Source organism: Eschscholzia californica, unplaced genomic scaffold (assembly GCF_041429995.1).
Source record: "Eschscholzia californica isolate CP2 unplaced genomic scaffold, dmEscCali1.0.p SCAF_5, whole genome shotgun sequence".
NCBI lineage: Eukaryota > Viridiplantae > Streptophyta > Magnoliopsida > Ranunculales > Papaveraceae > Eschscholzia > Eschscholzia californica.
This window is the reverse complement of record NW_028238472.1, coordinates 19,312,511-19,324,657: the sequence shown is the minus strand read 5'-3', so window position 1 is coordinate 19,324,657 and position 12,147 is coordinate 19,312,511. Positions and strand designations below refer to the sequence as shown.

Genomic DNA, 12,147 nt, shown 5'->3' with positions numbered 1-12,147 from the left:
GAGAGAGAAAATAAATAAATCAACAAGAAATATAATAAATGAGAATCTAAAAGATTTCACAGAAAAGAATGCTTTGGAACATGAAGTCCCTATAAATTGAACCACTTCAAACCCAAATCCATGAAAACAAAAACACAGTCAAAGGTATTGAAGAAAAAAAAAGAATGGGTAAGCATTTACTTTTTCAATCTTGAAATCTCATTATTATTATGAAAGAAAAGCCCTAACTTTTTTTTATTTAAGCTAGTAGTAAATAGACTTTTGTCTGAGTGACCGACTGAGTCATTCACAACAAACTCATGTGGGTCAAACCGATTCCAAGTTTTAAACCACACAAATACATACATGTTCATAAAAACAGCATCTTCTGTTACTCTGTTTCAAGTACTTAACATTCCCATTTGTCAATTTCTGCCTGAATTATTAATTTTTTTTTATTTGCTTCTGTTACTCTTTTTTTGGGTCTCTTAAATTGGGTTTGCTTTTCTAGTTGTTGTTTTATCTCTCTTCTTCTTCTTTCTTCTTGGTTTTTAAGTGGTTACAGTAGTATCTCTGTGGGGTAGGTGGAGAAGCTCCTCCTTTTCCTCTGTGTATACACTTCACTTTCTCTCACTACTACTACTTCACTTTCTTTCTCATCTTATCATTCTCAGGCGGATAAATCGGTGAGTCTGTGTAGATCCGAGAGAAAAGAAGTCGGAACAGAAAAAAGGTAACTTTTTTTATGGTGGGTAATTAAAATTTCTTTATTTCATGACTAATTTGAGGTTTTTAATGGTAAAAATGGAAGCTTTTTTTAGGAGATAACGTGTGAAAATGGGGTGACTTGTGAGGATAGATGTTTTCTTTTCTGTATATTGCTTGTGGGTATTGCTTTCTTTCTTGATCTGTTTATTTATTTTTGGGTTCTGTCAATTAATTGATTCTGATGTAAAATGTTTTCTTTCTCTCTCTCTAACATGCAATTTGTTTTTGTTGATCTATCGTTTTCATATGGGTATGACCATGATTCATGAACTGGTTTCTTGTATTCTTAGACCTATTCTCTGATCTTGTCTTAAAACCCACATCTTTCATTGATTGGGTTCTTTTCTTTCTCCTTGGGTCTCTCTCTCCAACCTCTCTTATATCTTGATTTTGAGATCCGATCTACCTTGTTGATCATATGGAACAGTTTAACCCTTTATAGCAACTAAAAAAATCTCATATTTTTATCTGTATTTGGAAATCAAATGTGGGTTTTTGTTTTGGATCTTGATCTGTTCATTGCAATTCTCTAGGTTATAATTGAACAATAATATGATCTTTTTAAGTTCATTGTGATAAACCCTTGATATCTATTAATGGGTATTTCTCAATTTAGGGGCTAATTGAGGAAGAAGATAAGATGGAAGAGGGAGAGTATCGATGTTGGGAAGAACTAATACCAGATACTCTAGGGTTAATCTTCAGTTTTGTTTCTCTTCAAGAGATATTAACTGTGGTTCCTAGAGTATGCAAATCTTGGGGCAAAGTTGTTTCTGGTCCTTACTGTTGGCAAGAGATTGATATCCAAGAATGGAGTCGACATTGCCCACCTCAACACCTCGATCGAATGCTTGAAATGCTTATCACCCGAAGCTCTGGTTCGCTTCGGAAGTTATCAGTTTCTAACCTTCGCAAGGACTCCAGCTTGTCCTTCATTGCTAATCAGTAAGTCAAATTTACGTCCTTAGTAGGGGTATTTGTTTTTCGATTGCTTGATTTATTAGCTTAGATGAACCCCTTGATACCAATTTAGATTCTTCATATTTATTTCACTTGCTTATTTAGTACACGTTGATCGGTAGTGCATGGGTATTACCCGAAGACGTTGAATTCGTGACCTAATTTTCAAAAGAATTCGTGACCTAATTGGTATGACTCAGCTAATTAATTGGTACAAACCCTAAATGGAACCTATTAAGCCTATTTGCACGAAACCAGAATTAGGCTAGACGTGCATGGGGTAGTTTACTAATGCGTCTACCACTACCTATTTTGTGCTATGAAAACTTTATTTGTCTTCGGTAAACAAGAATGGGTTTCTTAGGAGGTTAGAATTGTATTTGTCGCTCCGCTTGGTTTTCAGGGGATTTTCGAACTACTCACATCTTGGTTTTGATTATGCAAATACTGGCACACAAGCTAATTTTTAGTTAACACACTTGAATTGGGCAAGAAATTCTGCCACCCTATTTTAACTAAATTCATGTATAGTAACCAAAAATTAGTTCATATCATAGCACTTAATAGAACACAAACCATGCACAAATGGGATGTGAATAATTGCAAAACTTTTCCGGTTACAGGATACCGAGTTAGGGAACTTAAACTTGGTTACTTGCCTATTTTTTGTTTCTCGTAGTGCGGGATCTCTTCAAACATTGAACATACCGAGTAGCGATATTAGCGATTTAATAATGGATCAAGTTGCTGGGAGACTACCCTCGATTACTGAATTGGATATTAGCTACTGCACCAAGCTCGGGTCTCCTGCTTTAGAGGCGATTGGTAGGAACTGCAAATCACTTAAGGTTCTCAAACGGGTCTTGCATCCATTAGACGTTGAAGAGATAGATTCCCAAGATGACGAAGCCCTAGCAATTGCAGCAACAATGCCGAAACTTAAACATCTCGAAGTGGCATATTTACGTCTCAGTACTAACAGTGTTCGTGAGATCATCTCAAACTGTAAGCATCTTGAACTGTTGGATCTCAGAGGTTGCTGGGATGTCAAGCTTGATGATAAGTTCCTGAAAGAGAATTTTCCGAAGTTAAAAGTATTGGGGCCATTTGTTGATGACGATGATATGGATTATTGGGATGATTGCTCTTATTATTCAGACTCTTCTGGTTACTTGGCTTGGGATTTTGTCGCTGGTGGAATCGATGATTATGATGACTTAAGTTCCGATGAGGTTTGGGACGATGAACAGAGACTGGAGGAGCTTGAAATGAGGTTTTATGAAGGACTTAACGAGGCAGATGTCGAGTGGCCCCCGTATGTTTAGAATGTTTATGTGTTTGTTCTTGTTATAAATGAAGGTTTAGTAGTAATTCTATTAGAATTACTACTACTAAGTAAAACCAACTATTTTAAAATTTAGGTAATCTGCAACTTCTACTCTGCTTGGAACTTTTATATTGCTTAAAGAATGTATGTGTTTCAATAGAAATGAAGTTGGTTGGTGTGTATTCTGTTGCTTCTTTCTCTACTTTCTTACACCATTTCACTCCTTTACCATTGAAAGAAAGAAAACTGCACTTTTAGGTTTAAACAACTTCTAGATTTGAGATTTGGGTACAAGAGGAAATGTTTTATTCTACTATATGCTAAGTTTATCTTTCATTTTTCAATAAATGCAATCAGAGCTATTTGATTTCTTGGCGAAGTCAAGGTTTATTCTTTTAAAATTTTATTTTAATTGCATAGGTTAATTTTCCCCCGACGTGATTTCCAGGAAAAGTAATATTAGCCTTTAATTACTGGACTATTTTATATCAGAAGTGTTCAGATCAGTGGGAACTGGACACATCACGATTCAGATGGTCTTTATTTTCGGGTAAGAAAGCATTTGTGACAAGCTTATTGTCAATATATCTATAGATCTGTCAGGGGGAGGAGAGATAGAGAGACACCCTTCAACTGGTAGAGTAGGAAGGAAGAAATGAAGTCCAAAGGATGAGACAATTACCAACCACACAACTTTATCAACTTTTCTAAAAGGTTAAAAATAGAATATAAAAGAAGAAATCCGAATAAAGATATGAGATTTGTGGGTTTATGTTAGTGGAAAAGCTAAGGAAGATGTCAACTTTATCATGCACAATTCATTAAAACTGGGTTGGGTTGCTTTCCACCTTGGAGGAGGAAGTTCTAAACTTGTGAGTCAGATTTAGTATCTTTACGGAAAAGAAAAGAAAATACATTATGTTATGTTTCGTATTAAAAGCTCTATTTAGTATCTTTCTTCCAACTTTAGTAATTATTTGTAAACTTCCTGTTGCTGCATTAACTTATGTTTCCCCTTATTGAATTTAAAGAGTTTGAAGTTCAGTTAATAGTAATTAAGGAGTTGCGTACCCAAATTTGAAAATTAATTACTAAAGAGTATGTTGAGAAAAAAGGGGCGCGACGCCGCAACTGAACAGAAGTTTTCCCTCAGTTGTAATAGTTATGAGAAAAAAATATACTCCGTATAGAATAGTGGGAGCAATAGACGAAGAACACAAAGTAAATAAGAAAACGATTTTAACGTGGAAAACCTCCTCAATATGAAAAATAAAAACCGCGGGGTAGTCTATTTTAGATCCATATAATAAGCAATTGAATTACAAACTACGTCCTCCTTGTTCCATTAGAACAAAACCAGAGACTCAGACTCCAAAAAAATCAATCTCAAACACGAAAAAAACCTCACAAGAAAGAGTAAACCACCCCAAACATCTGCAGTCCAAAGCGACGCTAAATTGACTAGGATTTCAGCCACCAAATACCAAACCAACCGTCTAAGCACTAGATAAACAAGTCATCAGGAATACCTCTGCAAAATTTCAGCTCAATCGGAGAAGAATTCACCATCTGATTTTCCAAACACCGAAGCCTGTACGTGTTGAAAAATTTAGTCCTACTTCAGACCTCCTCTCGGCAGACCTCTTGTTTCTCTCTCCTCTCTTATCTTGTGAATTTCTAATTGTGTTCCACCTGTTTCAACAAAAAACAATAAAATTGTGTTCCACCTCAGTGTGTACTTAGATTAAGGGTAATACACACACGGACACACACGGACACACACGGACACACACACACACACATATATATATATACTCCCTCATAACCCTAATTCCACAAACCCATAGAAATCCAACTTGGGTTCCGATTTGGTTTACGTACTAAATATACTCAACTAAGTTTCTCCACTAGGAGGAAAACCCAACACATTATTCGCTCATTAGTGTGTTTCACTACATAATGATTGAGAGTATAGGTTAAAAGGGAAAAAAACTAGCCGAGGCTAGGAGGCTGAAATAAATTTAGTGTTGGTTCTGGCAAATGCGTAAGTTAATAGTTAGCCTAAGGGGAACGGAAATCCACAATAACATTGTGCATGGCTTGTATTGAGGGCTGCAAGTCGTACCAATTTTGTCCTATACCAATCGAAACTGAACATCAATTTCTTTTTTTTAAATTGGAGTTGGTAAAAAAACCTACTGTTGATATGAAAATAATCATTTGAAACGGAAAAAATGCTAGAGGTCTAACCGTCTAATGCGTAATTGCGAAGTTTGTTTAAATACATGCGGATTATTACGTTAACTTTACTTATGCAAATCCGTGAAATTCCATGCGAACCTTACGTTAGGAGCTCAAATCTCAAAATAGTAAAAGTTTTTTGAGAAAAAAAAGTTTATGTCTTACGCGTAGCAAAATTTTAACAAATTGTGAAAGTGTAATTTAGACAAATGTTGTCACTACTTTGATGTAAGAATTCTAGATAGCCCATGAAAGTAATCTTGAATTTACTACTCAGGTTATGATTTTAAGGGATAAAAGCAACTCCTTATAATGTATTATGAAACCACATTACATAGTAGGGACCGGTGAAACCACATAACATGGTATAATGGTTTATAACGTATCATGAATAGATGTTTTTGAACGAGATTCACCAAGGTAGTGATGTAGAACGCAGCGGAATTAAAAGTAGACAATAAAGTAAACGAAGAACGATAAAATAACGATAAAAGAAAGATAAAATAACTGTAACTTGATTAAACTTGATTGGGTTTTCTCTTCAACATATTCATAAACAAAGACTAGACCCTCTTTTATAGACTACTAAACTTTCCTAGATAAACACAAACTGGACTTTCCAAAATAATAAAAATACTTAAACTTCCTAAACCTAGATTCATTATGAATCCTTCTAAATTAGGACTCTCCTAAACTTCTAGAACGGCCGACTAGGGCGCGGGCGCGCGGGTTTGCGGGCCGGTCCCGTATGCGCCTGCATCAGCTTGTCGTTCCCCAGAAGGTTCGTCCCGAACCGTTTCGATGAAGAAAACAATGGGATGCACCCGCAGACGATAACTTTCGCTATACCGATCCTCAATTCCCATTTTTCACGAAAGTAGCCGAAAATTCGAAGAAGACAATGATGGACTAACGAACCCACTATAATTCGGACTCCTTGATGCGACAAGATTCTTAAAATCAACTGTAGCTAAGAAACATCCAACAAATTGTGACAACTACCGTCATCTTTTAGTGGGATGAAGATGATTCCGAACACCACATATTCCTCCATGAAAATTCGAACCTTCAAATTCAACTTCCAATCCATCACGAGCCCACGTACACCAGAAGTAAGAAAGTAAACTGGTGACGAGATTCATTTCTTTTTCTTCACATTACTCTTTTCGTTTAATCCCAACAAAGCAGCAAAACTAGTTCCCGGATAAATAACACCAACAGTTTCAACCGTCTCGTATGTCGGTACAATAGGCTTGAAGTTGTAGTTATGCAGGTCCCATAAGTTCACTACCTTGTCTGCTCTAGCGCTTACCAAGGTCCACTCACTCTCAGATACAACCAATGAAGTTACGACCGAGAAATACTTTTCTAGCACAACCACACTTTTCTTTCCGACAAGATCCCAAACTCTAACTGTTGTGTCATTACTTCCAGAGAACAACAACATAAGATGAGGGACACCTGTCTGTAATGATTCAGCCAATTTGGCACACCAGTTGATGTATGCGTTATCTGCGTCACCGTATATTGATTTGACATTACCATATTCATTCTCAATCTGAGCAATAATGATAGGACCACCTTGTGATGCAAATAGCTTCTCTTTTCTCATCATATCTACTATCAGAGTTGTGAAATTTGTCATCTCATTCTTGAAAACATTATCATCAGTCCTGATTTCAACACCATCCATATTGTGTAGCCACACTGGTAACCCTCCATAGTTCCATTCAACAGAGACAGAAGGTCCGATACGAAGTACATCGTACAATCCTGCGTCTTGCACGGTTTTAAGAAATCTTACAAGATCCAAATTATCTGAAAAATCATACTGCCAACGTTGTGGTTCATGAGAGTTCCAAAAGACATAAGTCTCAATAGTATCAAGTCCACCTTCTTTCGCTTTCTTTATCAAATCAGGCAAAATCTCGGGTGTGCTACGGGGATAAAGAATGGAACCAGACAAGAGAACTCGTCGTTCTCCGTCAATCGTTATAGCTCTTCCGTCTATGAAACATCCATACCATAACAACAAGAAGAAAACACTGTCTCAACATCAACTAACTTACCTTCCTTCAAAAATTGACGAAGTATAGTTCGAAAAGTAGCAGTATCTGGTTTATACTTATCTTTCTCCCTGTCAGATAAAAGTGAATAACCAGAACTAGGAGAACCAGATTTATAAAGACCCAGAACAACAGAATCATAAGTATCAATATTTGGCTTACGATTATAAATTTTGGGGGATTCATGAAAAACCCTATTTACCTCATCATATTTGTTTGCAAGAACACCAGCTAAAATAAGAGAATTTAGGGTTTTAGTTGATAGAGAAATACCTATATGTTCCACTTGCTGAAAAGTCGTGATAGAGTTGTCGGCAATTCCAGTGCGACCATATAAATTAATTACCCGAGTCAAACATCGTTCAATGTGGAGATCAGGAAGAGATTTGAATTTTTCTAGAAAAGAAGGAATTCCATGAAGAGGTTTGTAATGTTTGAGCTTTGACATTGTAGTCGAAAAAGTGGTTCCATTGAGATGACCATTGGGATGGAGAATTGCGGTTCGGAAAATATCGAGATTTCTTTTATCATCTTCATCATAGATTAGTGGCTCAAAATATTGGAGTTTTTGATTAGTAAGTTCAATATTTGTCATTGCTAGGTTTTTGGTTGACGGTTCAAAGGAAGACGGAGGTGATTGTTCTTTAGTAGGGCTTGAATCAGAACCAACCTTATCTTCGCTTATGTTATCTTCGACCTTCTCTTCTTCTACTTCCAAGGAAGAGTCATCTTCTTCTTCAACAACTTCATCTTCTTCGCAATCTTCTTTTTCTATTTCTTTTTCCCGATCGCACGGTAAAATAGGCGAAGAAGATGGTTCACGTATTATTGTTCTGAGGTCGTCACAGATATGTTGAATCTTAGCTGAATCGGACAGTAGTGATTGAACCATTTCGGCAAAAGTCGGTTGTGGTGGATAAGGAAGAGAAGATGATTGTATTGGTGGTGGCAGTGAATACGGTTGCATGAGAGGTGGTGAATACGGTGGTGAATAATAAGAGTATGGAGGTGGTGGTGGTGAAATTTCTCTTACGGGTTCTCTTTCAATGTTCTCCCATTCGGCTTCGAAAGTTGTAGTAACTGTCGTAGGTGTAAAATAATAAGATGATTGAGGTGATGGTGAATAATAAGAGTACGGAGGTGGTGGTGGTGAAGAGGAATGTATCGGAGGTGGTGAATATGGTGGTGAATACGTTGTTGAATACGGTGGTGGTGTATAACAAGAGTACGAAGGTGGTGGTGGTGGTGAGGATGGTGTCGGATAATAAGAGGGAGGTGGTGGTGTAGGAAACACTGGTGGTGGTGACGGTTGGTATTGATGAAGAGACGATTGTGGAGGGTTTTCTCGTACGGTTTCTCCCGGATTCCAATGATAATTGTACGAGTCGTTATTCGCATATAAACATGATGAGCATGAACATCGATTCGTTATCTCTTGATGAGTATAATCTGGTTGATTATAATCTTCTTGCGGGATAGAATTAATCGATACTGATTTAACTGGTTTGGAAGAAAAAATTCAGAATCATTCACCCAAAACTTTGGTCGCTCTGAATACCACATGATGTAGAACGCAGCGGAATTAAAAGTAGACAATAAAATAAACGAAGAACGATAAAATAACGATAAAAGAAAGATAAAATAACTGTAACTTGATTAAACTTGATTGGGTTTTCTCTTCAACATATTCATAAACAAAGACTAGACCCTCTTTTATAGACTACTAAACTTTCCTAGATAAACACAAACTGGACTTTCCAAAATAATAAAAATACTAAAACTTCCTAAACCTAGATTCATTATGAATCCTTCTAAATTAGGACTCTCCTAAACTTCTAGAACGACCGACTAGGCCGCGGGCGCGCGGGTTTGCGGGCCCGCCCCGTATGCGCCTGCATCAGGTAGACCATGGATTATTAGGGGTTATCTGGTGGTGATGCAGGAGGTGGAATTCCCACTTAAAGAGGTCATTTCGGCACTCATGCTAGAGCCCATGTGGTGTATCTTCTCGGGTCTGCCTTCCTCTATCCAGAATAGGCAAGACTTAGTGCTTATTTTCTCTTGCATGGGGTATATCATCCAAATTCAGCCTAGGAATTTTAGCTCAGGGTCCAACTCCACCATCAGAATCCAGTTCATGTACGACGTGAGGACTCCTCTCTTGGCCACTCTCAACTCCATCTTCACTGACAGAGGTAAGCCAGTGAACTTTAGCTATTATAAGTTTCCAAAAGCCATTTGTCACAAGTGTAGATTAGTTGAGCATTCGATTACTCCTTGTGTGATACCTCAACCTCATGCTTTTGGTAATAATATAAAGACTCAGCCCTCTGTTCCCCTCTCCACTGAAACTTGGGCACTCTCTGTGGTCACGTCTACTGTTGCTAATGATATGATGAATCCTCCTATTCCTCCTCATGAGATTTTTCAAGGCAGAGGAAAGAGGAAAGATCTAGACATGATCATGGAGGTAAAAATTGAAGAAGATGTCAGGAGGAAGTCTAATCTTAGGAAAGCTTTTGAGCTTGAGAAGATGAAGGATGTTTATTTGATGGAGAATCAAGTTGGGTGGTATTCTGGTCAGTCATCATCGTCTTCTTTTCACTCTTCTTCCATTCCTCCAAGCTGGTTCTCTCCTCCCATGGAGTCCATTGACCGCCCAGCAGAACGACGTAGGCATCTTTTTGCTGATACACTCATGGCATCTCCTGGTTCAGCTAATGAGACTAGAGAGGAGGGGGATCAAGATTAGTTTACTCGGTTGAAGTTTATTTTGTTATCTTTTGGTTACTGTCTTAGGCATTTTGGTTACTCCTGGTTGAAGTTTAATCAGGTGTTAAGTTAGTTTATTTTGTTATCTTTTGGTTACTGTCTTAGGCATCTAATATAAGATAGATGCTCTTTTGTTCATAATCTTTGTAATGATCGGATTCTATCACTGTTTTAGTTAACGTATGTATGCTAGTACCTTTAATCTTAAGTTGTTTTAATCTCTTCTGGTTCTCTAATATATTAGGTTAATTTCTCTCCTTTAGTTTAATATTCTCTACTTGATTTAAGAGCTTTATTGTAGAATCAGCATAGTCATTAGTTTAGTTAGTTTGCTTATTCATCTAGGTTTTATTTTGTCCCTTCTCAGTAGGTTTCCTTCATTAATCTAGTAGTGAGGGCCTTAAGTTAGATCATTTGTCACAAGTTTCTTAGAGGTAGGGGTGGGATTAGTTCGGGGACAGCCTTTAGTAGTAGGGCCTGTTTATCCCTTGGGCCCTAATGCAGAGCCCACCAAATCAGTGCCCCACTATCCTTAGTTGGAATGTTAGAGGGATAGCCCAATTCCTCACCAAAAAGCATCTTTTGAACTTAATTAATAAATATAACCCGGATATAATTTTCCTAGCGGAAACTAAGAATAGAGCCAACTTAATTAATAAACACATAAAGCTTCAAAAATGTTATAGCAGTCACTTTGTTGATCCTAGCAATAAAGCGGGAGGCCTTGTAATGTACTGGAAACACCATTTAAACACTACCATTTTATACTCTGATAATAATGTGATACATGCTAATATTGTCTACTCTAACAATAGTTTTAATACCTTTATTACGGGATTTTATGGCTGTCCTTATCACAAGAATAAACTGAAACCTTGGAAAACTCTTAGCAACCTTAAAGTAGACAAGAATATGCCATGGACGGTCATAGGAGACTTTAATAGTGTCTTAGATAAAGCGGAGAAAAAAGGTGGCTCCTCAGCCACAAACTCTCACTTAGCTAGGATCCTATCTATCATCAGTCAGCTGGAACTTGCAGATATGGGATTCAAGGGGAGTCCGTACACATGGAGTAATAAGAAATTTGGCGAGAAATTGATCCAAGAAAGGCTAGATAGAGCTCTCTCTAACTTTCATTGGCTACAGACTTACCAACTAGCTAGTATTACTCATCTAGATTCTGTGGGATCGGATCACCTTCCCATTCTACTGGCTGATAATAATAATATTTATAGTAAGACTAAACCCTTTAAATTCATGCGTACTTGGATGAATCATCCAGATTGCCATGATTTCATTGCGGAGAAATGGAGTGTCAATCAGGACATTCAAGGGAAGCTGAAGAAGTTAAGTAAGCACTTAACAGTTTGGAATAAAAATGTTTACGGTAATATAGATAGTAATATTAAGAGCCTTACCGAAAGAATCAACAATTGTAGCAATAAAGAGGAGCTCATTAGGTTGAATGAGCAGCTGGAACAATTGTTCCTTAACCAAGAAAATACCTGGAAAGAAAAATCCAGAAACAACTTTATTACGGTGGGTGATAAGAATACCAAATTCTTTCATTCACAGGTCATTCAGCGTAATCGCCATAACAAGATTAGGGCTATTAAAGATAGCAATGGTGACTGGCAGGAGAATATAGAACATATTTAAGACATTTTTACCACACATCTTTTAGATATTAATACTTCAGACCACACTACTACTGCACCTAACATTCTCAATCTTTTTCACCCGATTATCTCCACTCTACAAAATAATAAACTTAATGCCATACCTGATGAATATGAGATTAATAATGCTATTAAGGGTCTTAAGAGAGAAGCGGCTCCGGGCCCCGATGGTTACCCTCCTTTTTTCTTTCAAACCAATTAGGATACTGTCAGCCCTGATATTCATCAGCTGGTTCACAATTTTTTTCTCTCCGCCTCTCTTCCTGGTGAAGCCAACCACACACACATCTGTCTTATCCCAAAAACGGCTACACCACAGATCCCGGCGGACTACAGGCCTATTAGTCTCCTGAAT

At 37.4% G+C, this 12,147-nt stretch overlaps 2 protein-coding genes across 11 annotated transcripts; both read left to right on the top strand.

Moving 5' to 3' along the window:
- On the top strand, positions 1-3,216 carry FBW2 (F-BOX WITH WD-40 2). 10 transcript variants are annotated; one of them, XM_086640952.1, is made up of 4 exons: positions 1-168; positions 654-712; positions 1,364-1,692; positions 2,387-3,216. In XM_086640952.1, exons 3-4 carry the CDS (start codon positions 1,388-1,390, stop codon positions 3,030-3,032), a joined length of 951 nt encoding a protein of 316 aa, XP_086497078.1. In that variant the 5' UTR covers positions 1-168; positions 654-712; positions 1,364-1,387; the 3' UTR covers positions 3,033-3,216. The 10 variants fall into 10 exon arrangements, with proteins under 10 accessions (XP_086497078.1, XP_086497079.1, XP_086497077.1 ...); XM_086640953.1 differs by lacking the exon at positions 1-168 and adding an exon at positions 252-384; XM_086640951.1 differs by lacking the exon at positions 1-168 and adding an exon at positions 268-559.
- Positions 3,217-11,025: 7,809 nt separating this feature from the next.
- On the top strand, positions 11,026-11,772 carry LOC147537670 (uncharacterized). The gene has a single exon (XM_086642815.1). It carries the CDS (start codon positions 11,026-11,028, stop codon positions 11,770-11,772), a length of 747 nt encoding a protein of 248 aa, XP_086498941.1.
- The last annotated feature ends 375 nt before the right edge of the window (positions 11,773-12,147 follow it).

What these genes read in the sequence shown, in the direction of transcription:
- LOC147537670 (XM_086642815.1), top strand. Translation starts at nt 11,026, where the DNA reads ATGCCATGGACGGTCATAGGAGACTTTAATAGTGTCTTAGATAAAGCG.
- FBW2 (XM_086640947.1), top strand. An exon ending in TTGTCCTTCATTGCTAATCA is followed by an intron (nt 1,693 to 2,386) that starts GTAAGTCAAATT and finishes TGTTTCTCGTAG; the next exon opens with TGCGGGATCTCTTCAAACAT.